General features: G+C 33.9%; 7 protein-coding genes across 14 annotated transcripts; 3 read left to right on the top strand and 4 right to left on the bottom strand.

The window, feature by feature from the left end:
* Positions 1-480: 480 nt before the first annotated feature.
* Positions 481-4,741, bottom strand: Pbp95 (proximal sequence element A Pbp95). 4 transcript variants are annotated; one of them, XR_011782160.1, is made up of 10 exons: positions 4,278-4,679; positions 3,974-4,188; positions 3,570-3,893; positions 3,271-3,501; positions 2,895-3,212; positions 2,290-2,492; positions 1,681-2,222; positions 1,069-1,380; positions 819-1,019; positions 481-762 (listed from the first exon to the last, which is right to left on the bottom strand). XR_011782160.1 is itself a non-coding variant. In XM_040721710.2 (9 exons), the coding sequence occupies exons 1-9, from the start codon at positions 4,369-4,371 to the stop codon at positions 657-659; spliced, it is 2,595 nt and encodes an 864-aa protein (XP_040577644.1). In that variant the 5' UTR covers positions 4,372-4,741; the 3' UTR covers positions 481-656. The 4 variants fall into 4 exon arrangements, 2 of the variants coding, with proteins under 2 accessions (XP_040577644.1, XP_040577645.1); XR_011782161.1 differs by having other exon boundaries at positions 815-1,019; positions 4,278-4,641; XM_040721710.2 differs by having other exon boundaries at positions 819-1,380; positions 4,278-4,741.
* Positions 4,742-6,775: 2,034 nt separating this feature from the next.
* On the top strand, positions 6,776-8,284 carry ScsbetaG (Succinyl-coenzyme A synthetase beta subunit, GDP-forming). Its single transcript, XM_040721559.2, has 2 exons — positions 6,776-7,977; positions 8,039-8,284. Exons 1-2 carry the CDS (start codon positions 6,776-6,778, stop codon positions 8,091-8,093), a joined length of 1,257 nt encoding a protein of 418 aa, XP_040577493.1. The 3' UTR covers positions 8,094-8,284.
* On the bottom strand, positions 8,145-12,594 carry LOC121126232 (folylpolyglutamate synthase, mitochondrial). Of its 2 annotated transcripts, XM_040721553.2 has the most exons (4): positions 10,585-12,594; positions 9,527-9,851; positions 9,277-9,466; positions 8,145-9,209 (listed from the first exon to the last, which is right to left on the bottom strand). In XM_040721553.2, exons 1-4 carry the CDS (start codon positions 10,635-10,637, stop codon positions 8,287-8,289), a joined length of 1,491 nt encoding a protein of 496 aa, XP_040577487.1. In that variant the 5' UTR covers positions 10,638-12,594; the 3' UTR covers positions 8,145-8,286. The 2 variants fall into 2 exon arrangements, with proteins under 2 accessions (XP_040577487.1, XP_040577486.1); XM_040721552.2 differs by lacking the exon at positions 10,585-12,594 and having other exon boundaries at positions 9,527-10,141.
* On the bottom strand, positions 10,005-14,680 carry LOC139904684 (ADP-ribosylation factor-binding protein GGA1-like). The gene is made up of 2 exons (XM_071891696.1): positions 12,592-14,680; positions 10,005-10,144 (listed from the first exon to the last, which is right to left on the bottom strand). The coding sequence occupies exon 1, from the start codon at positions 14,449-14,451 to the stop codon at positions 12,601-12,603; it is 1,851 nt and encodes a 616-aa protein (XP_071747797.1). The 5' UTR covers positions 14,452-14,680; the 3' UTR covers positions 10,005-10,144; positions 12,592-12,600.
* Positions 14,681-14,955: 275 nt separating this feature from the next.
* On the top strand, positions 14,956-16,189 carry LOC121126236 (lanC-like protein 2). The gene has a single exon (XM_040721560.2). The coding sequence runs from the start codon at positions 14,956-14,958 to the stop codon at positions 16,171-16,173; it is 1,218 nt and encodes a 405-aa protein (XP_040577494.1). The 3' UTR covers positions 16,174-16,189.
* An 11-nt stretch (positions 16,190-16,200) lies between these two features.
* Positions 16,201-19,163, bottom strand: LOC121126234 (TNF receptor-associated factor 6-B). Of its 4 annotated transcripts, none has more exons than XM_071891698.1 (5): positions 19,038-19,137; positions 18,009-18,137; positions 17,674-17,874; positions 17,558-17,596; positions 16,201-17,484 (listed from the first exon to the last, which is right to left on the bottom strand). In XM_071891698.1, the coding sequence occupies exons 3-5, from the start codon at positions 17,870-17,872 to the stop codon at positions 16,361-16,363; spliced, it is 1,362 nt and encodes a 453-aa protein (XP_071747799.1). In that variant the 5' UTR covers positions 17,873-17,874; positions 18,009-18,137; positions 19,038-19,137; the 3' UTR covers positions 16,201-16,360. The 4 variants fall into 4 exon arrangements, with proteins under 4 accessions (XP_071747799.1, XP_040577491.1, XP_040577490.1 ...); XM_040721557.2 differs by having other exon boundaries at positions 18,009-18,081; positions 19,038-19,135; XM_040721556.2 differs by having other exon boundaries at positions 18,009-19,163.
* Positions 19,164-19,739: 576 nt separating this feature from the next.
* On the top strand, positions 19,740-22,029 carry LOC121125814 (poly(A)-specific ribonuclease PARN). Its single transcript, XM_040721054.2, has 2 exons — positions 19,740-20,530; positions 20,597-22,029. The coding sequence occupies exons 1-2, from the start codon at positions 19,939-19,941 to the stop codon at positions 21,748-21,750; spliced, it is 1,746 nt and encodes a 581-aa protein (XP_040576988.1). The 5' UTR covers positions 19,740-19,938; the 3' UTR covers positions 21,751-22,029.
* The last annotated feature ends 406 nt before the right edge of the window (positions 22,030-22,435 follow it).

The raw sequence follows: 22,435 nt of genomic DNA, 5'->3' as shown, positions 1-22,435 counted from the left end.
CGTATTTTCATTATACCAAAATTTCGATTGCTCAAGTTAATTCTTATTTTTTTAAATGTTAGCATTCAAAAATTCAACAGACTTTTTTCCTCTGAGGATCTAAGTTAGTTTAATTTATTTTGTCCTTTCGATGATTTCTTTGCAACAAAATCAAGTAGAAAATCTTCTCGGATTCTTTAAAGAAATGATCAATTTTATTAATAATTGTCGACTATATGACAAAATTTTAAATTGAATGATGAATCTTCTCTCTTCTAATAAAGTTTACTCGTAAATCAAGTACATGATGATAATATAATGAAAGACCATCGAAAGAAGTCATTATTTATAAATTAATACAAGAGGGAAGGAGTGTATTTGTAAGATCAGAGTCTAATCCAGAGAAGAAAGAATTACATAGAAACAATTGTTGAAGATCCATCAAGCTATTTTAAGGAAGTTGGAAATGACTTCATTTTTTGAGCCATAGTACTACTATTATACCTTGGATAAAACGTGTATATATTTGCATAAAAATAATGAAAAAAATTAACGTCATCAACAGAGAGAGAAAATATGTCATGATTGACAACTTCAAATCCCTTCTAGACCATCATTATCATACTCAATTACACAGATAATAGTTTTATACTCTTCACAAAAGACAAATCATTTGATCATTTCTTTGGGGACATAAGTTTAATTCTTTTTGATTTTGATGGAGATGATAGTATTGAGTTTGACCCCTCTTGGAGTGAGGCAATGTCATCGAATCTTTTTGACCTAAAAACAAAGATATTATTTTGTTTGGAGTTAATTTGTTATTTGATGTTACCCACCTTATTGTAGAAAGAACCGCAGGCCAAAAAAAGACAGAAATGAATCTATCGTTGAGTAAATTATCTGCTTCACTACTTGTCGAGTTTAATTTATTTAAGCCAAGAGCCCAAAACATTTCAGCAAATTTCTCAGCGAAAATCCCTTCTGTTCTAGACTTTTCAAGGGCCTTTTTTGATTCTTTTTTCCATGGACCATTACTCCTGGAATTTAGATCTGTAAGGAATGAAAGAATATATCTTAAGGCAATACAGGAAGAAGTTGTGGGTGGAGAGACTTCCGATGTTTTCTTTGATGAAATCCTTGATTGAGAATTCTTGTGAATTAAAGAATTTTTTCTAGAATAAGTCTTTAAAAGAGGCTTTTGTGGTTGCAGAGAGGAGGATTCATCCTTTACAAATTCTTTTGGACAACTTTTAATTATGTCAAATAATTGATGATCCTTTTCACTCGCTCCTTTAAAGAACATTTCATTCAAATTCAAGTGATTTTTACAGTCAAGGAGATTCCATATAGAAGTTCCGATCAGTCCTAAAGTTGTCATTTCGTTTTCTTTGAATCGAACTAAAATAACAAAGAAATTATCAAACGAATTCATAAGTAGATGCAATTCGTATGCGTGAGGAAAAGTGTAGCAAGTGTAATATTATTTTGAAATATCGCCAATTAAAGTTTTCAAAATCAAGAACTTTATAAATACTATATTACATTTTTGTAATGTAGTATATTGCCTTTGAGTCCATATTTTCAAATATGGAGAATTATAACAGTATTAAACGTGTATATCAATGTGAAGAGAGAACTAAAAATCTCATCCTGTTACACTCTTGCTCTGAGCAGGTCAGTTTGCTGCAAAAATATTACCCCTTTCTCGTCCTTGTGGATTGGAAATATTCTTTCGAAAAAAGTCATTATAATCGTTTCTGATCTTCAACTCTTTGGGACTAAGTGTGACAGATTTTCCCTTTTTAAGTACAACTACATTAGTACCAAGAGATGTTTCCCCAGTGCCGTAGGCCAACTTATCGGACAATATCGTCATTACTCTCAGAAGGAAATCTCTAGGTATGGGTTCGTTTTCACTCAGAACTATACCTTCTGCCTCCAAACAGTTTTTCAAAAGCTCATCCAATCTCGTAAAAAAATAATCTTGCTTTCTTTTAGACAGAGAGAAACAGTTATCTGAGTACTTCATACATTTTTCCAAATCAAAGGACTTCGGATCTTTTCGATACACGTTATAAATCGCATCAAATCTTCTACGACACTGATATCTCGTTCTGGATGTTAAAATATCAGATATATTCTTCCAATTCTTAGTCCCCATGGTTTTAATGGTTTGAAGCAAGGTTTTGTCTTCTTTGAGCGTCCAAGGAGATAAATTAGAACTCAAAGAACTATTATACCTATAAAAATATGTTGAAAGCTCGTTGTGAGACATAAACACCCTTTTACATACATTGAAGTGTTTACCTAGAAAAAACCTGAGTACAAGTTCTATTTCTTAAGAAACGTACGATTTTATTCCATTCTGTTCCAAAAACATGCACTCCAAGTATAATGATAAAATCTTCTTCAATCTTAAAACGTCCTTTTAAAATTTCCTCGGAGATTGAAAAAGTATATCTTTGATAGCACATATCTTTGGAACGTCCATTCGACATATAATAAGACACCTAGACGATCATATTATATAATAATTAGATAACTTCTTTAAAATATACATCTGTACATATTAGTGATGATCAAATATCTAAAAATGCATTAATACAGTTTATCTAATCCATTTTTAGAAATTTGCAGATTTGAATGCAATATTTCTTAAATGCAGATAATCCACAAATATTCGATACATCGTTGCTCAGATGGAACATAATTTGGGTACAGCAGCACTCTCTCGCCTTCAGAGGATGCCTTAATTCAATGGGGAATCAGATCTAAAGAAGGATATAAACATTTTCGAACTACGGATAGAAATGCAGATATTTTTTTCAATATTCGCACGGATGCTTCTAAAATACAGATAATCCGAAAATCTATTATATACATCACCAATACATATTTATAATGATACTCACCTTTAACCAAGGAATATAATTATATATACGACATTGTTTAACAAGGGTACAGAGTCTAAGATCCTCCTCCTTTGACCATTTTCTGTGAGCAAATTCAAGAATTTTATGCTTACGTTGGTATCGAACAAAACAAAGATAGGCTGGTCTATTTGTGTTAAGCTCACGAGCCACTGCATCCCAATCCTTGTGATAATAACTAACTGCCAATTCTAACAATATTTCATCTTCTTCCTTTGACCAAGACTTTTTGTTGATGCTCGGATGAATTAAATTCATCCACATACATCGGACACATTTGTGATTGAATACTCCTTTGAACTAGAAGGAAATATATATATATTCATACATTTGTACAATTACTGATCAGTGATCCTACTGTTTGTGCGGATATTTTGAGCCAATCAAATTCTTCGTTTGGATCCATCAATAATTTATCCTCGGGAATTAGTTTAATTTGTGCAATTTTCTCTGTAAGAACCGAGATTTTATTTTCCATAGACTTTAGCTCGTCCGTCGAAATTCCCTTGGCGTTATAGAGCTTATGATTAATATCATTTAATTCTTCTAAAAAGTCTTTTGAGCGCTTATAAATGGCATCAGATACAACCTACGTAAAAAAATTTAAATATGTATATTTGCAAAAATATATGTAAGGGAGAAACCGAAGAAACCTACAGCTTTTTTTAACTTGATTTTGTCCATTTCCAACCATTTTGGTGGTTGCAACGTGTAGACAGAGAGCTCTCCAAGGGATTTCCTAGACGTTGTGTCCTGGTTATCCGGATGACTAAACATTCTAACGTCTTTGAAATATGGCGCACAAAATATGATAATGGATCTGGGTTTACTATTGGTTTTTCGAACTAAATCTTTTTTGAACAAAGTCTTTTGATCGTTCAAATTTTGAATTTCTTCATTTAACTCTTTTTGACGAGATTGATTTGCTTGGAGCGCAGAAATCAAGTTGTCTAGGAATTCTTGAAGTTTGAATAAATATCTCTGAAAATGAAAAGAGATGAAGTAAGGATACGTTAATAAGAGAGTAATATAATTAATCCGGGTGTTAATTAAGTGTGTACCTCATTTAAAAATTTAGCGTTGGTGTAGGAAGTAGGGAGATTTTCCGGGATATCCTCTTCTTCCACAAGGATTTCCTCTTCTCGACTTTTCTCTTTCTTATGCAAATCTAATATAATGACATCATTCGGATCCGCATCATTTGTAGACTCGGATATTTCTTGATGAGACGGACTCGGATCGTCTGCATAGATGTCTACTTCGTCTTCCTCATCATCTAAATCATTTATAATTAGTTTAGAATTATCAATTGATACAAGGGATAAATATTCAATACAAATAGGAGTAATTAGATACTTGACTTACTATTGTCCACATTATATATAAGAGAGTTGAAATTCTCTGAAAAAATGTCCTGAAAGGAAATTGGATCATCGTTCTTGACCTCCTTTTTTTCCATGACCACGGGCGATGATGATATTTAGCCGGATTTAATGGACCCGATATAATATCACTTAGACCAGAGATTTGCTATTCGAAATCATTCAATCATGAGAGTGACTCTAAACATGAATGAAGATGTACACAATTCAATTTAGAGCTCATATTAATAATGTTAAGCAAACGTAAAAAGTAACTTAGTAACTAATAAATAATAATTAGTCAAAGTGCTATGGTAATATGAAATATACTATAGAATAGAAGTTGTTATTGTTTAAAAAAAATATGTAATGAGATGACTTCATTTGTAACAGTACAAACATTTTCAATCTAAAATCACGACCAGCTTTTTGATTCACTCTCAACCTCAGCTGTCAAAAAGCAAAGGTGAAATTTGAATAAAACAAAACATGGGAAGTCTTCTGTTATATCCTGTTGCTAGACCTACTGTTAATTATTATTTAGATAATAGTTATTAATTATTATGTACATTGAATTGATAATCCTATTCTAAATACCGTTGATATTACTTCGATAAGATTTGGGATGTTTGTATTTAATTTTTAATTATGAAATAATACATAAATGTATTAAAAAATACACATAATTAACCTATTTAAGCATTTAATTTTGATGTTCATGACTCTATTGATTGTATTTAAGGGGTTATCCGATCTAAAAATCATTTTTGAAATATTTATTATAACAATTTGTTCATACTCCTTCAAAAAATGATCCCTAAACTCACCGTATAAAATAATCTATCCTAACTCTTTTTTTAGCAAATTTTTTGTCATGGGATTATGTAGAAATATTTATTAAAGATTATATGTAAGATATATGTCAACACAATCAGTCTAAATACATATTTTAATGGGAAAATGTTCTTATTTTTGTACTAAAACTTTGTTAATGTGGGGGAGATACATATTAAGACACGTGACTTATAAGTAAAGAAGAGATATGGATCTTTTGAAGAATAAAATAAATTGTTCATATTGACCGAGAACTTGCCATTTTGTTTTTTTCTTGAAATATTATAAACCCCACCGTTGAGGTTGCGTATTAGATCTGATGGCCTCTTGGTATTTATAAAAACTCATACCCCAATCCTTATTGATCTTAATACTGCAGGACTGATACATAAATTTTTATCAAACCCTATAATACCTTATAATATTGGCAAGAGGAACCACAAAAAAATTATGGATATTAATTGATTTTTCTTTTTATATCATGTAAAAGGAATAATATCTAATTTAAAATATTTTTCTTGACTCAAAAAATTATTGTTCAATGTTTGTTATGAGAAAACATATAATGAGAACTAAAAGGTTGTGTGCCTTTCACTAGTAGAAGTCTGATATTTTTAATAATTTATGTATTTTTTTGTTTATGCAAGAGGGGTTACCATATATTTTATTGTTTTTAAAGATAACAATTTAATTCGTCTTTTTTACAATTCATGTTCGATTGTGAACTTAAATATATTTTAAGAAGATGTGCTGAATGACTAATGACTAATGAGTACGCCATGACCTATTATAAAATTTGTATAATATTATGCATATTTAAACGTTAGATAACTATGTATTTATGAAAATGCATGATCATTTTAATTGTTCATATATGTGTACAAATTGTAATTAGTAAAATGCATTATTTAGTTATAAAATTATTCTTATTACCAACTATACACTGATCCTATGATTTCATTTTAATTTTTTCAAATTTGAGGGTTATTATGTTTTTATGAGTAATATAATAACTGATAGCATTTAACCTTTATAATTTGTCACATAATACTTATATGAATCTTAGTAATTTGTATTAAAATAGTCAAAAATGACAACATTATATATCAATCATCCATTGAATATTCAATTATTGCATGATCCTTATCCTAAGAAGTAATGTAAATTCTTCATCTCATTTTTTGTTTGCATCTTGTACAATTTTTACAGAATCGCAACTTTACTATATTATGAGTCTGGTTATTTTTTAATAGGGTTTTTTACTCAAAAAATGGTTCCAATGTTGTTGGTTATTTATTAAAGGATATCATGACTTATGCCACTTTAGCAAAGGGTACATTAATTAATTAATTATAGATATTATTACTATCATTAAAGATAATCCATATAGTTCAGGGGCGTCCACGGGGGTAGGCTTGAGCCTCCACCCCCAAATAAAGGAATTTTTGTGATTATTCCACAAAAAGGATCGTTTCGTTGGACAAATTTCAAGTGCAAAACGAGTCCCTGTAATAATTACTAATTAATTGAACTTAAAGGAGTTTATTGTATTTGGAAAGTATCTGCTGTTGGTATCTCTGGCTCCAACATTCACTGCATTCAATGAAATGTTTGATCAGTCAACTATTGCCACTTGTTGATTGACTTCTCCATCTTCAGCAGATCAAAATGAGTTGCACCTCCACGAGTGGCCTTCTTTTCCGTCGGATATTCCACCAGAACAAGCATCCTCGTCGATGCTTGAATCTTTTGGAGTACCAATCCAAGGGCCTCTTAGAAGGACACAACGTCAAAGTCCAAAAATTTTTAATGGCAGAGAACGATGCGGAGGCCATCGCCATTCCCAAGAAGTTTCCTTGTGATGAATATGTGATTAAGGCCCAGATCCTTGCGGGGGGAAGAGGAAAAGGAATTTTTGACAATGGGTTCAAGGGAGGCGTTCATTTGACCAAGGACAAGCGTCAAGTGGCCTCTCTCTGCTCCAACATGTTGGGCCATAGTCTCATTACGAAGCAAACCCCTCCAGCCGGAATTCCCGTGTCTAAAGTGATGGTGGCTGAGGCCATCGATATCAAGAGGGAAACATACTTTTGCATTCTCTTGGACCGCGAGTACAACGGTCCTGTTATCGTTGCCTCTCCTGATGGTGGTGTAGATATTGAGGATGTTGCTGAAAGAACTCCCGAAAGAATCAAAAAGATCCCCATTTCTATCTCCACTGGGTGCACTCATGAAATTGCTCAGGATGTGGCCGCTTTTCTTGGATTCGAGGGAGAACTCAAGGAGCAGTGTGCTGGTCAGATCAAAAATCTCTACGACATGTTCATCAAAGTGGACTGCGTTCAATTAGAGGTCAATCCCCTCGCTGAAACCACTGATGGCATGATTTATACAGCAGATGCTAAATTAGGATTTGACGACAACGCTGAATTTCGACAAAAAAACATATTTAAAATGGAAGATACAACGGAGATGGATCCAAGAGAAGTCGAAGCAGCTGCTCATAACTTAAATTATGTTCAAATGGACGGGAATATTGGATGCTTAGTGAATGGTGCTGGCCTTGCCATGGCCACTATGGATATCATCAAACTCTATGGAGGTGATCCAGCCAATTTCCTTGATGTTGGAGGCAGTGTTCAAGAGGAGCAAGTAAAGGAAGCATTCCGTATCATCACGGAAGACTCTAAGGTCAAAGCCATTTTGGTTAATGTTTTTGGAGGGATTGTAAACTGTGCCACTATTGCAAATGGAGTTGTCAATGCTTGTAAGTCTATTAATCTTAACTTGCCATTAGTTGTGAGGCTTGAAGGCACCAATGTTGAAGCTGCTAAAAAAATACTTGAAGAGTCTGGACTCCCTATTCAGAGGTGAACTAATCTAGCATACACTAAACTTATTTCAATTATTTTTTAATTCATTCATTTTCAGTGCTGCGGATTTAGATGATGCTGCGAAAAAGGCTGTCAAGGCTCTTGGCAAATAAGGATTGATACATTTTCTAAGACTACGTACTATTGTTAGACATTCATAAATATTTGCATTTTGATAAAGCCTTCCTTAGCTTTTAAAAATATTTATTTTTCTAAGAATGAATCCGTTTAACAAGTAATAGCGTGTTATTAGATTTAAACAATGATTTCTTTAATACAATAAAACTTAATTGTGATACAATAATTTTACAATTCCACATCGCATGCGTTCATTACATCCCCAACTAGGTGAAGAGACCCGGTAATTAAAATCTCTAGTTCATCATTACATGACTCCATTTCTAAAAGATAATCCGTTTGATCTAAGAAATAAACCTTCTCCTTCCCAAACTTCTTGGAGAGATGACCATCCTTTCCGCTTGTGATCCAAAGGAGAGCATGTGCAATGTATGGGATCACACAAACTCGATCCTCAACAGATTTCCCAGTCTTAAGCCAGTAATCTTTATGGATTATACACCTTTTAAACATTTCTTGAATGACCCTATCGGGATAAGTATTGTCTGAAATTTCGTGAGTTGGAAGGATAACATTCGTACAAAAAACAACGATATCGAATGACAATTTTCTTTTGATAATCTCAAGCATAGCCTCTGAGTCGTGATCACGAGTAGCATTGAATAGAAGGATGCGTTTGGTGTTTTTTTTGCGTGAATTTCTCTTCAAGTACCAATCAACGCATGCCTCTATGCTTTCTTTTGTGTGGGCAGCATCTAAGTATAGGGTGATTTGATCGTTTCGTTGTATTCGATGAAAACGGCCGGGCCATGAGCAGGAGGCAAGTCCTTCTTTATCACTACACGAAAGTTTAAATGGTTTTCCGGGTGAGAAATTTTGAGGTTCATGAAGGGATAGAACGTATTTAGCTATTTGTAAAGCAAGGCCCGCATTTTGTAATTGTATGTGTCCATCAATACCAAGGAGAGGGGAATGAGAGTTCCAATCATAAGTGGAGAATTCAGGTGCAATATAGAGAGGAGCACCTCTTTCTTTGGCTATTTTTTTAATTACTGACATAGCTTCTGGTGCTTGATATGCATTGACAAAAACTGGAACATTGGGTTTGCAAATCCCTGCTTTATGCCAAGCTATTTCTTGGATGGTATTCCCTAATAGATCAATAATAATTGGAATATATTAACAAATAGCTCAAGTAAAATATTGGGGGAGAATTACCCAGGAGTGAGGTATGGTCCAAACCGAGTGCTGTTATGCCGCATGCCACAGGATTATCAATAATATTTGTACAGTCATAAGTCCCTCCAATTCCAACTTCAATTATTGCAATATCTACTTTTTCCTTGATAAATACATTTAATGCCATTACAGTTAGGATTTTAAAGAAAAAAATATCTTCTTTTGAGTCCTGGTGACACAAAAAAAATAATGTAATAATCATTGTTCCATTATTTTTACAACAACCTACCTTCAATTTATTGTAGAGAGGCCAAAAATAGTCTGAGAATTTTTCTTGTGAGATGGGTCGACCAGAGATTCGTATTCTCTCTGTTGCGGAGATCAGATGAGGAGAGGAGTAAAACCCTGTTTTGAGAGAATAAGATTTCCGTATGATGGACTCAATCATAGCACATGTTGAGCCTTTTCCTTTAGTTCCAGAGATATGTATAACTTTAAGTCTTTTTAATTCCTTATGAGAAATCCCAGATAGTTCAATCAAACGTCTCATAGATCGTAATTTATTTTCTGGGGAGGTTTTTTCTCCGGGAAGAACGATATTCTTTGAAGCAGGCCTATAATGGAGAGTTGAAAGGGCTTTAATCGCATCATCATAAGCAAAATAGCGTTTTTGACATATGGAAGTCATAATGTTCAAGTGACAACTTCTTCGAAATAAGGGTCGAAACTGAGTGCAAAAATATACTGACATGCTTCCCTCTTCTTAATTTCTTTTTTTTTGTACAAATTGTCCTAGGATTTTCATCGGCAAGCGGATGAAGAGAGATATACTGACGAGGTGTTGAGGGTAGTTTTTCATTGAGAACTGGAACTTGAGACTTGTTTATTTTATTTTTCCCTCTTTTTCCTAATGTATAATAAAATGTTGGACACTATTACTTAGCCATAGAAATCTATGTATAAGCATATATATTTGGGTCATTCCATGAGGAATGTCCGCGAGGAAATGGATTTGACTCAAATTTGGTATTGCTGACAGTAGACCAGTTTAGAAATGAAATGGTGTATCTAAAAATCAATTTAATTCGTGTGATCTGAGGTCTTAAAGATTCATCTAAATTAGCATTTTGATATCCCGAAACCCAAAGCAATTATAGGCAAATATAATACATCATTTAAAAGCTATCAGTTAGCTATACAAAATTTATGTTAGATATTTTTATTTTATTTTTGATATGAAAAATCTATAGAATTAACCGAGATATCCTAAGATAATAATAATCGTTTACAGAATATATATTATAATTAATATTTGACTTTTACTTGAATCAATTATACTTATATTACATAATATTCTTCTTCGCCTTCAAAAATATTTGCTGATAAGTGTAAAAAATCATTTCTTAAAGCGTTGTAAGCCTATCTTTGTATCGTGGATGAGCATTCGCCTTTTCAAGTGTCGATATTAAGGCTACAGGTGGCTGCCAGTTCGAACATGTTCCACCGTTATTTCTGATAAATGATAATATTTGTTTAGCTACAGCTAAAATCAGAAAAAACAAGAATGAGTTCTAAACGAGTTAAAAACGATTAAAAGAGTAGTAAATCTTTTTAAAGCACTTTTGATAAACAAATTTTGAAGATAATTTAAGTAATAAAATCAAACGAAAGTAATCAACTTTTTTGCATGTACAAAATCCCAAGGTTTTGACATTTTGATGATACAAATAATCTCTAACGTAACGTCAATAAACAAGTTTGTGTCTGGTTCAGATTCATCGGCTCTGTTTGTTCGTGGTTTCGATCTCGGTTCTTTTTTATATAGGCTCAGTTTGGTAACAGGCACTTAAAACAAGGGGCTTCACTAGAAAATTCGGGTCAAGAAATTGTATTAGATACAAAAAGGATCGCAGCTACCTTATATGCTGAGTGCCCCTACTTCCAGCAGGGCCCCCGAAAACTAAGGTTGCTTAAGACAATGGTTTTCAATGTGACGCTGTATGGGGAAACTAAGAGGGGGGAGGGGTATGAAGATGGAGAATTGAGGATTGCTTTCAGTCTACACATACGTAGTACGCATGTTTCGTATAAAGGCGGCATCACCTAAAGATGTATTAGTGTAGGGGGGCCTTGGCACAGTAAAGTTTGGGAATCCCTGCCTTAAGAAATATTATAGTTATCATATTATTGTGTCCCAATAAGCTTATAGTAGAGGACCTGGATCCATAATTTACCCCACCCCTTCCCTCTTTTATTTACACCGTCTGGTGCCTAAAAACCACTTTTCCCGATCCATAAGAAGCCCTTAGCTATATGGGACTCGGATACAACTGTATCACCCTAGCAAAGTAAAAAGATAATTGGAAAAAGCTGCAATTGTACAAAAAAAAAAAAAAACTCAGAAAATTGACTCATTGATTAAAGCTAATTAATTTTTTTATAATATATATTGTATTTTCTTTATATATACTAAATAGGAACAAAAATACGGATAAGCATTATACTCGGTTTGGCTTTGTTAGTATCAGTTATAGCAGTTCAAGAGATTGATCTAAAGATGCTTGAACCGTTATACCGATAAGGGCACAACCTTGTCAATAAATCCCAAGGAATGGTATAATATAAATAAAAATTTATTAAGGTAACTGATAGCTTTTAAATGATACTTGCCTATCATTGACTTGGTTTACGGGGTATCACTTCATCAAATATTCATCAAAATGCTAATTTCTTCCTCTTTAAGACCTCAGAGTTGGATTGATTTTTATATACAAAATTTCATTTCTAAGATGGTAAACTGTTAACAATATCGTTTCCTCGAAAAATTGAGCATGAAATGACCCATATATATATTGTATGACATATGTATATTTTACAAAAACACTAATATGGAATTATAACCGTGCATAGGTGATGATCATTTATTTTGGAATGTACGTCAGAAATACTGGAATACATTTTGAACGTACTACATCCGTGTTAAAAATATATACAAATCCGTGTTAATTTGGCATATTTTTTAATCACTAGACATAATATTTGATACGAAATAAAGTTAAAGAACAATTGCCTTGTTGTCGGTTAAATAAAGAAAATATATATTAAACAATTTGTCTTTAATAAATGTCGGTTGTAACAAGGTTAATAGAAATACGTTTCTATTATCCTTGCGTTGTAACAATTTTCTTTCTTTTTTTCTTCAATTCAGCAACATGATTTGCAATTATAAATAAAAATCAATATTTTGACTTTGTGTAATATTATGTACATGTTCTTAATTAAAGATGATATAATTGTACAGCTAATTAATTTGTTATAAATGATACATTAGTTTCAATCAATGTCACTATATACCTATAATCTTTAAATAGGTAGGGCATTACTGAAGCCCATCTCAGTTTGAGTTTCATTATCCACTTTATAGCTAACAACATATTTAAAGGAGGATATTTTATCTGACTTTTGGGCTTTTTGAAGAAGCATAACTTGTGTACAAGCAGGGGGTGGAATAAATGGATTAAAGGCCGGTAGATCCTTTCCTGACGGCTCCTGAAGTCTAACCTTTACCCCCTTGGGAACAACTGGCTTTAGTTCAATATCTGAAACAGGGGATGAGAGTTTATTTGTAAAGGTCAGTACTGTTGAAATGACCCCTGGATGAAGTTCATCCTTTCCAAAATGTAAATCTATTCCTATGTCATGATCACTTGTTGTTAATATACATGGAGGGAACTCTCCAGGTTGAATGTCTGATAGTTTCACATTAATATCACTTAATTTTGGAACATCCACAAAACCAGGGAGAATGGGTTCCTCTTTTTTTGACAGATCTTGAGAGATTGTCATTGGTTGGTCGTGGTTGTTCGTGAGAGTTACTGGTGGTAGGAGGCTTTGAGCTTTTTTCTGCTTTTGCAAGTCATTCATGGTTAATTTTTTTTCATACTTTTTGGTAAATTCGGGTTTCACTGAAGGGAGTAGTGCCTTCATTGCTTCTTCTCCGAGTGCATCTAATTCCAAAAGTCCCTTGGCTATTGAACCACATTCATCAACGTTATTCAATCCATTAGATTCTCCGACAGTACTCAAAGATAAAAACGATGTGGAAAGAGGAGGATCATTTATTTTGATAGGAGATCCATTAGTCAAAAGGTCAAGAACAGAAGTTGGTGTTGGAGGAGTCGTTGAAACGGGTGTTGATAGTAAATTGAGTATATCTTCATCGATTAAGCTCATTTCTGAATCATTGTTTACATCTAGTAATTGTTTGCTCTCTTTTGGTTCTTGTTTAGGAACCGTCTTTCCTTCAACAACGATGGTTTTATAACGTTCCAAAACACGAGAAATCTCATCACTTGCCTGCAAAACCTCACCAATGCCATTATCATCTGACTCAGAGGCAAGTTTGTGGATTTTTAGCTGCATTTTTTCACATGATGAGGACAATTCTTTGAGTAATTCAAGCTCATCTCTTGGAACACTACTTGCATTATAATGATCAAGCATTTCGTTTAGTAACTTTGCATTATTAGTAACAAGGGTTAACTCTGATGTTCTTTTCGAAAGTGCTTCTATTCGTTTTTCATCATCTTGAACCATTCCACGAATAATTTTATTCGCTTTTTGAAGATCCTCAGAGTTGCGACTTTGAAGTAGCTTCTTTAATTGTTTTGATTGATCCTCATTCAAGGGATCCTCATGTATTCGGGGAGAAAGAGATGGAGCAAATACAGCATCTTTAACATGGGTGGGATCGTTAGTGACTATTCCCTGTGTTTTGAGCATTTGATATGCCTCTGATATTTTTGTTTCCTCCATAACACTCGTCGACCAAAGGTACAATAGTTCAATAACTTTTTTCTTAACATGCTCTGGGGTTCGAGATCCTAGATAGCGAGGAGAAACTAACTTAATCATTTCGTTTAGAAATTTAAACTTTCCAACTTCAGCCCTAAAGGATTTACCACATGACTTCACACAGGCTTCAAGAACTGCTAAGGATTGAATTGCCTCCATTTCTTGGGGAGATTGAATTTTGTGAGCTAGGAGTCTTATAGCTATAATGGATGAGTTATCAGATTCGTCCTTGTTGATTAAATCACAAAACTGCTTGATGGTATTGACGTCTTCTAACTTGTTTGAGGGATTGGTTGCTTTAAAAAGAAGTTTTTCCAAGGCTCCAGAATCCGTTGTGGGATTTGCACTGATGGATGTCATTATTTTATATTATGTGTTACTCCTAATCAATTCTATAGATTGATGACAACGGCAGCATATAGGTAGTGTCTGATGCGAAGCACAAGTGTTACATATACTACATAGAACTAGTGTTTTAAAAGTTCGGATATTCAATAATATGTTATTTTTTAAATTTGGGGTATATCTAAGATCGAAAATTGAATTCCTTTATTGAACAATATGTAAATTTGTAGAATGTTGGAATTATTATATAAGGGCCTTATATGCGAGGACAGTAAGAGGCTTTCTTTTTTGTTCGGAAACAGCGACTTTCATGACGTATTCACAAAATAACTTTCCTTGTGTAATAATTATTATTAATAAGCATTAGTTTATTAGTATCTACCTATAAATTATTATCAAGAAGTATAGATTTTACTTGAGCATTATCCGTACAACATGTACATAAATTAGTCACTCAGCTCATTTTCTCTCCATTGATTGTTTGATACGAGAAAAGAACGTAGAACGTCATATCATAAAATGTCATCATCCAACAGCAGGGGAAGAGATGAGAAACGATATTTTAACAATCCTTTTCCAAACTGGAACGAATCGGCCGAAGCTAGCTCATTTCTTGAGTCGAATACAATCTCGGAATCCAATGGCTACCTTCGACTGAAATTAGATTCTGCTCTTGCCATCAAAATCAGAGAAGCTCAGGACCAATTAACGTCTATAATTGATAACGCGTATTTTATCAAGCGAGAAAGGGATTTTATGGATTACTCCGTGTATACTGGTCTATCAGGGATATTGTATTTATTTAAGGCTTTGAATAGAACTGTGGATGAGGATCACGTCTTGGAATGCCTTGAGTCAAAAAGTATAAAGAAAAGATTGGGTTTCCTGGGTGGGATTGTTGGGCCACTAGCCTTTGCATCTGCTTATGGTAATCAAAAAGAGAAGTACTTGAAAGTTCTGTTGAAATTAAAGGATTCGACGCTTTTCCATGAGGCTCCGGAGGAGTTTCTATACGGAAAGGCGGGCTATCTATTTGCTCTCCTTCTGGTTAAAAAAGAAAATCCACACTTTGTACAGATTGACGAAGTTATTAAATTAATTATCTCAGTCCTTTTTAAAAAAGGACTTTCCAAATCAACCAGCTCACTCCAATACGAATGGCATGAAAAAGAGTATTTAGGAGGAGCTCATGGCTACGCTGGGATTTTATCCACGCTTTTGCGTGCCAAGGCCTTCATGAGTTCTTCTCATTTGAGCACTATCCGCTCAAAAATAGACGACTTAAGGAAACTCCAATTCGAAAGTGGTAATTTCCCTTCATCTACATCCAGCTCTAATGGTGATAAACTTGTTCATTGGTGTCATGGTGCTCCAAGTTTCTCTGATTTATATCTTTTGGCATTTGAAACTTTTAAAGATGAAAAATACTTGAAGGTGGCAGAAAAGTGTTTGAATGTTATTTGGGAGAGGGGACTCCTCAAAAAAGGATTTGGACTCTGTCATGGAAGCTCTGGGAATGGTTATTCTTTTTTATTAGCATATAAAAATACTCAAGATCCCAAATATATGTATATGGCACTTCGATTCGCAGAGTGGTGTATGGACTTTAGGAATCCTAAATGCTCAACACCAGATAGACCCTATTCGTTGTTTGAAGGTTTGGCAGGGAATTTATTTTTTCTCTATCATGTTCAACAATCTGTTCCAGATACGTATTTCCCGTGCTATACAATATAGTTGGATTATAAAATTATCTAAGGAGTATTGCTTCTATTATAATTATATTTATTATTTTATTTTTACATACATAATGCGATATGTTTAAAAAAGTTTAATCACATTGTTTAAAATATGAGCAAAAGTATCAAGATGGTTTCTAATGGCTGTAGGAATTTTAAAAATTAATTAATAGCTTCTCAATATCTTAATCCATTGTGAATAATTCCGCTTTTAAAATCAATGTATTTTCTGTATTTATGAATCCCCCAGAGTATAATGCATTCACGCGGATGAACTCTGTGAATCCAAATCCTGTAGGATTTCTCTCGCTTATTGGCCTTTCAAATGCCTTACTTCCCTCTGGTATTTCTTTAATGGTCTCGAAAAAGTTTTCGCTGATTTCACGCACTGCAGTGAGGGAGATTTGACCCCGAAACGGCCATGAGAGAGCACTGTCATTATCTCCTCTCATGAGATGTACAAATACTCCAAGATACTCCTCTCCATTAACTAAATTGATATTACTTCTCAAACATACTTTATAGCCAAAAACACTCGTGTAAAATCCTTTTGAATAGACCACAAAATGGCAGTCTGTTCTCATTTTCTTGTGCAATTCGGGAAAATCCAACAGCTTCCAGACAAACTTCCCATTACAATAGCGCCCCTGTGCCTCGAATTCAGAACACATCACTTTTTTTAACTTTTCTTGGAGCATCTCATTTCTTATTTCAAGTTGACAATTTTTTTGTTCGAGTGAGACAACCCTTCGAAACAGATCCTTGATCAGTTTTTGAGTAGAATGTAAATTAGAACCAGAGAGTCTAAGATCCGAGTCTCTGGAAAGAATTCCTTCTTTAAAAGAGGATGATGCAGTTTCATCCACTGAACTTTGTGTAGTGAGACTTGGTGTGTCATAGTTTTGTTGGATTTTCCGGAGTTTATCCCAAAGGAGAGACACGTGATGGGATGTTTGAGACTTGATATGATCCTGAAGTTCTCGCCTCATGATTTTTATAGCACATCCAGCAGAGGTGAAAGGACATGCTACTATGGCGTATGGACATACAAGTCTGTTTCCTTGTCCTTGAGTTATTTCATGATCATCCAATACATTGCCACAGGATGGACAAGTGTTTGAATCTGAGGATCTACTAGGATTTTCATGTTTTTTAGATGATCTCTCCTGAGTTATATATTTGCAGGACCTTAAGTGATTTTCTACATCTGAAAGATGAATTATAGCTCCACATCCGTGGTCCTTTTGAGGACAAGTGATCATAAGTTGAAGTATTTCTCGATGAGCCATGGAGTCGGGGAATATATCTCCTATGGAATTATAATTTGATATATATATATTTTTTTTAACAAAATCTAAAGGCTTAGGAGAATTTATTTTTACCTTCTCCAAGACTGCAATTATCATCAGGACATGTTCGGCCTAAGTTAAAAAAATATATATAATTATTTGTAACTAAAGTGAATGTTTAATTAATTGATAACTATTTTTTTTGTTACCCTCATTAAGCCATGTTATGATACATGAATAGCAAAAACGATGACCACAACTTGTTTGATGTGGATCTCTTTGACAAAGTAAGCAAATTGGACACTCAAATCTCTTGGGTAATTGTTGTACAAAGTCATAGTCGTACCCTCCTTGAAAATAATGTTTAGGTATTCCTTTAGTCCCGGAACGTCCGGTTTCCTTATCCATTCCTACAAAAAATGTTGTTTATACTTTTATTTCAACTCAATATATATCATTTATCAAGGTAGATCTTATTACAACAATCCACTTGTATAAATTATATTAAGAATGAGTCATTCCATTTGTATGAAAGCTATTATACCTGTGCATTGTGAGTATATTGATGAACGATGAGACAGGAAATACCAGAAATTGTTTTCTTAAGTTGTGTTTAGCTATTAAAAATTACCTAATGATCAAGATCATTTCTCCTTAGTTATGATTTGTGGGTCTATTAAATACACTTTTACTTAGAAAATATTAATTATATTATTGAAATAAAGGGTTATTTCTTAATATAATTAACTCCACAGCAATTTATAAAGTATCTCTCTTTATAGTTTGTTTTAACTAGGTCAATTTGATGAAAATGCAAATTGTACATTCAATAATGAACGTTTTAGGACATTTAACATCATTATAAGTACTATTAATAGGGAATACATTAAGAAATAATTCGCATTTGTTTACTTTTATTTATTTATTAAACACACTTATAATACTTCAGTGTTAAAAACCTCGTCTTTAACATCGTTTTATGTCCAAAATACACGACTATCATAGAATAAGCCTCACTCTAGTTTAATAATAATACATTAATATATGTTTATGCCCTACATAATTGTAGGGCAGATACTGCCAGATTATTATATGAATCCTCTTCATTCGAAAATATGAAATACTATTATATTCTTTAAAATGTATCTGGGGTAAATTTCAACAGTTTAGTATAATATTTTCCTTGGTTGATATAAATTCTTCCCTAATTAATTTCTTTTTTCAAAAAGAGAGGATGCTTTTTTCTAGACTTTAGATTGAATTATTCACAAATCTTCATCAAATTATATGAAATGCTTTTGGAATATTCTCAGATTGTCGTATTTTAATATTATGTACAATTTCTGTTCCTATAGTTGAAGATTATATTATCGTCAATTTAAAACCTTCAACCATCGGAACAGAAATAGAATATTCTATTATTCAAGATAATAGAACATATGTCAAAAAAAAAAATGTATTCGAATCTGCTTTGTGTGATCATATGAACTTAGCCTTTTTATCGGCCAAAGGACGTTCATTTTCGATAGAAAACAATTAAATTAAATTTCCTTAAGCAAAAAGAAATAATTACAAGGGGTTTGTCTCTTGCAACATTTAGTTGTTTATGCCTCCAATATGGCCGACTCTATTGATAACGTCAGGTGAAAACGCAATAGGAGCTATTTCACAATAGCATGCGTCAAACATGCCAAAATATTTACTACTTCTAGCTAAATAAACTCGCAATAAATCCAAATAAAATAAACTTTTACTTTTAATAATATTTTCATTTGGTGAACCTGTCATTTTAATTGTATATATATGTTGCATACAAGTTGTAACCAAAAAATAAGATGACTAATTTAAAATGAAGGATTTAAAGTACTTCTTGGGAGGAATATCATGCATTAATTGAATGTTTCATGGATGATCAATATATTAATGGTGTGATTTTTGACTATTTTTATACTAATTACTCAAATATAACTATTATGTGGCTCATTATAAAGTTCAAATGCCTAGAGTTATATTACCCATAAATACATAATAACCCAGTAATTCGAATAGATCAAAATAAAAGGATAGTATCAATGTATAGTTGCATTTAAATAATGTATTTTAAGACGAAGAAATTTCAACTTGTACAATTTTCTTATACAAGTTGCAACTCGTACAGACATTGGAACTTGTAGACAAGACATGTAAAACTGCATGTTTTATTGATATGATGTGTGGTTGGGTAAATACTTTGTTGTACAAGGAGAAGGGATTTTGTATAAATAAAAATAATAGGTAAAAATACCCGGGCCGGCTGCTGCTGATGTGTTGACTGCTTTTTGCAAAGCTACATGTATTTAGCTATTTTATATTTATCTATTTGACTATTACATTCCTCAAAAATCGTGAATTATATGAGGGAATTGAATAAATGAAGCCTATTGTCCATTGAATTGATTCTAATCCCAAAGTATGGTCAACATATTCCGAATTGAATGTTAAAAAGATTATCCAGAGGACTCTATCGATTTTTGAGACAGCCTAATAATTATCTTAGTAGACGGAAGAAGGAGAAGATCAAGATGGATGTGACAAAGAGGAACTTTGACGAAGGACTTTTGAATCAGATCCGAGAAGAGCTGGACTCTTGTTCCTTCGTGTCCTTTGACTGCGAATTTTCGGGGATTCATGCAGAGTCTAATGTGTGCTCCTTGGACAGCCTTTCCGAGCGGTACGAAAAGACGATTCGTCCCTCCATCACTCAGTTCATAGTCTTTCAGTTCGGACTCTCCATTTTCAGTCCTGGCTCCATTTCTGGGACGTTGAAGAATCGTAGTTATAACTTCCATGTCTGGCAAGGGAGTTCTGTTCCCTCCATGGATGTTCGATTTCTCTGTCAGTCCTCGAGCATCGACTTCCTTGCCGGCCAAAACTTTGATTTTAACAAATTGTTCAAGGAGGGCATTTCCTACATTCGACTCTCGGACGCCTCCAGACTCAAACAAAACCTCATTGAGAAGCAGAACACAAAGCTGGACTACCCCTCCTCCATCGCTATACCAGAGCAGCAGGAGGATTTTTTGAAGGGTGACCCCCTCTCACTCTCTCTTCATTCACTTTTAACTAATTAACACTTTATTCCTCTCTCTCTAGATATCCATCAACGCATTCAAAAGTACATATCCGATGACAAAGAAGAAGAAGCTCCATTGGAGCTTCCAAGCTGTAATGGATTTCAAAGGAAACTCATCTATCAGACAGTTCGAGAAACATTCGGACAAGAAGTCTATCTCGAAACAAACAAAAAGAGAATGCTCTTAGTGAACAAATTACGGTCGCGAGAAAAGAATCAACAATTGGAGTTGGAGGAATTCGATAAGATCCTTGGTTTTAGTAAAATTGTCCGTATTATATCCGAATCAAAGAAGCCCTTGGTTGGACATAACATGATGTTAGATCTCTGCTTCACAATCAATCAATTTGTTGCTCCTCTTCCAGAGACCTACGAAGAATTCAAAACCCTTGCTCACAAAATGTTTCCTGAGGTATATGATACCAAAGTTATGGCAAACATTGGCCCTGTCAAGGAACATGTTCTAAATTCCACGCTTGAAGATTTGGTTGCCAAATTGAAGGAGAGTCCTTTTAAAATTCCGAAGCTGGAGTCCAAGGACGATGCTTATGCAGAGAGCGGTCTTTACCACGAGGCAGGGTTTGACGCTTACATAACAGGACTATGTTTCCTTGGTATGAAGGACTATTTGATTAGGCAAATGTCTTCCTCTGAAGATAAGTCTAAAATCGTGCTTCCTTATTCGAATAAGATTGCTGTAATGCGGATCAATGATGTACCTTATTTAAATCTTGATGGGGATGATATTGTTCCGGATCGTTCTCACGTGTTCTACGTTACATTTCCATCTTTGTGGAAAACTACGGACTTGAATTCACTTTTTTCTTCCTTTGGGAATGTTCAAATCAGTTGGCTCAGTGACACATCTGCTTATGTGTCCCTCTACCAAAAGAATCTAGCAGGCTCCGTCATGGACTCTCTCAACTGCTCCTCCGTCTATTCTTTAACTCCCTATGACAAACACAAGAATGGAAATGTTCCCTCGTCGATCACACCTCTTCTTGAAAAGTCAGATATTTTTAACACTTCAAACCTCTCATCCCCCACCAATAATACAAAAAAGCGCGCAGTATCCCCGAACGGAACACCAGACGCCTCTCTCAAACGATCAAAAAGTAAGCCTGAAGCACCATCCACTCTAAATATCTTCCCTGAATCCTCCACTTGGGATTAAAGACCTGTCATTCTTCTAGATTCCCTTACTTTCGCGTTTTACATTTTGGGAAAAAGTTATTTATTTTTCTTTTATAATTAGCATCATTAAATTTTTTTAGGATCTTGTCCCCCCCATTATTATTATTATCATCATAATTATATCTAGTTAATTGGAGGAAAACTTTTTCGTGCCAGTCATGAATATTTGTATGATATGAAATGCAGTATCAATCATTGTATTATGTAACGGATGTGTTTAGTATCAAATACAAGGCAAAAGAACATCTTTAGACACCAAGGTACACGGTTTTATTTAGAGAATTCCAGTTAATATTCATGTTGATTAAGTCGTTTCTAGAGTAGTAGTCTCTTCTCTCGAGTCAGTCGGTCCTCGTCATGCGACTTGTCCTCTACAACTTTTGTGTGTCCTTTGCCCTCTTCTTAATTAGTTTATTGTATTATCATTACTGCAATGTCAAGGATTATATCCAGATACTTCATTGTGGCATTCCTAGACGAACATTTCCTTTAGATTTGAGATATATCATTGGTAATTACACAGGGAAGGGTGGTACCAAGAAGCTATCAAGATATGTGGATGAAATGATTAATTACAAGGACCTCTGGCCTCTCTATAGCTTTGAAGAGATCTTTCCCTATCGCCGATTTGATGGTACATATGATTTAATTTACATCAAAGGGAA

This window comes from Lepeophtheirus salmonis, chromosome 11 (genome assembly GCF_016086655.4).
Source record: "Lepeophtheirus salmonis chromosome 11, UVic_Lsal_1.4, whole genome shotgun sequence".
In the NCBI taxonomy this organism is placed as follows: Eukaryota; Metazoa; Arthropoda; class Copepoda; order Siphonostomatoida; family Caligidae; genus Lepeophtheirus; species Lepeophtheirus salmonis.
Note: the sequence above shows the minus strand (reverse complement) of the source record. Positions and strands in the feature narration are given on the sequence as shown.

Excerpts from the sequence above, each read along its gene's own strand:
- Pbp95 (XM_040721710.2), bottom strand. The coding sequence starts at position 4,371 with ATGGAAAAAAAGGAGGTCAAGAACGATGATCCAATTTCCTTTCAGGAC. Across the intron at positions 4,189-4,277 it reads TATATATAATGTGGACAATA|ATGATGAGGAAGACGAAGTA; the intron begins GTAAGTCAAGTA and ends TAAATGATTTAG. Across the intron at positions 3,894-3,973 it reads ACGCTAAATTTTTAAATGAG|AGATATTTATTCAAACTTCA; the intron begins GTACACACTTAA and ends TTTCATTTTCAG.
- ScsbetaG (XM_040721559.2), top strand. The coding sequence starts at position 6,776 with ATGAGTTGCACCTCCACGAGTGGCCTTCTTTTCCGTCGGATATTCCAC. Across the intron at positions 7,978-8,038 it reads TCTGGACTCCCTATTCAGAG|TGCTGCGGATTTAGATGATG; the intron begins GTGAACTAATCT and ends ATTCATTTTCAG.
- LOC121126232 (XM_040721552.2), bottom strand. The coding sequence starts at position 9,988 with ATGTCAGTATATTTTTGCACTCAGTTTCGACCCTTATTTCGAAGAAGT. Across the intron at positions 9,467-9,526 it reads CTCTCTACAATAAATTGAAG|GACTCAAAAGAAGATATTTT; the intron begins GTAGGTTGTTGT and ends TTGTGTCACCAG. Across the intron at positions 9,210-9,276 it reads GGACCATACCTCACTCCTGG|GGAATACCATCCAAGAAATA; the intron begins GTAATTCTCCCC and ends TTGATCTATTAG.
- LOC139904684 (XM_071891696.1), bottom strand. The coding sequence starts at position 14,451 with ATGACATCCATCAGTGCAAATCCCACAACGGATTCTGGAGCCTTGGAA.
- LOC121126236 (XM_040721560.2), top strand. The coding sequence starts at position 14,956 with ATGTCATCATCCAACAGCAGGGGAAGAGATGAGAAACGATATTTTAAC.
- LOC121126234 (XM_040721556.2), bottom strand. The coding sequence starts at position 17,872 with ATGGATAAGGAAACCGGACGTTCCGGGACTAAAGGAATACCTAAACAT. Across the intron at positions 17,597-17,673 it reads CATAACATGGCTTAATGAGG|GCCGAACATGTCCTGATGAT; the intron begins GTAACAAAAAAA and ends TTTTTAACTTAG. Across the intron at positions 17,485-17,557 it reads TAATTGCAGTCTTGGAGAAG|GAGATATATTCCCCGACTCC; the intron begins GTAAAAATAAAT and ends ATAATTCCATAG.
- LOC121125814 (XM_040721054.2), top strand. The coding sequence starts at position 19,939 with ATGTTAAAAAGATTATCCAGAGGACTCTATCGATTTTTGAGACAGCCT. Across the intron at positions 20,531-20,596 it reads GCAGGAGGATTTTTTGAAGG|ATATCCATCAACGCATTCAA; the intron begins GTGACCCCCTCT and ends CTCTCTCTCTAG.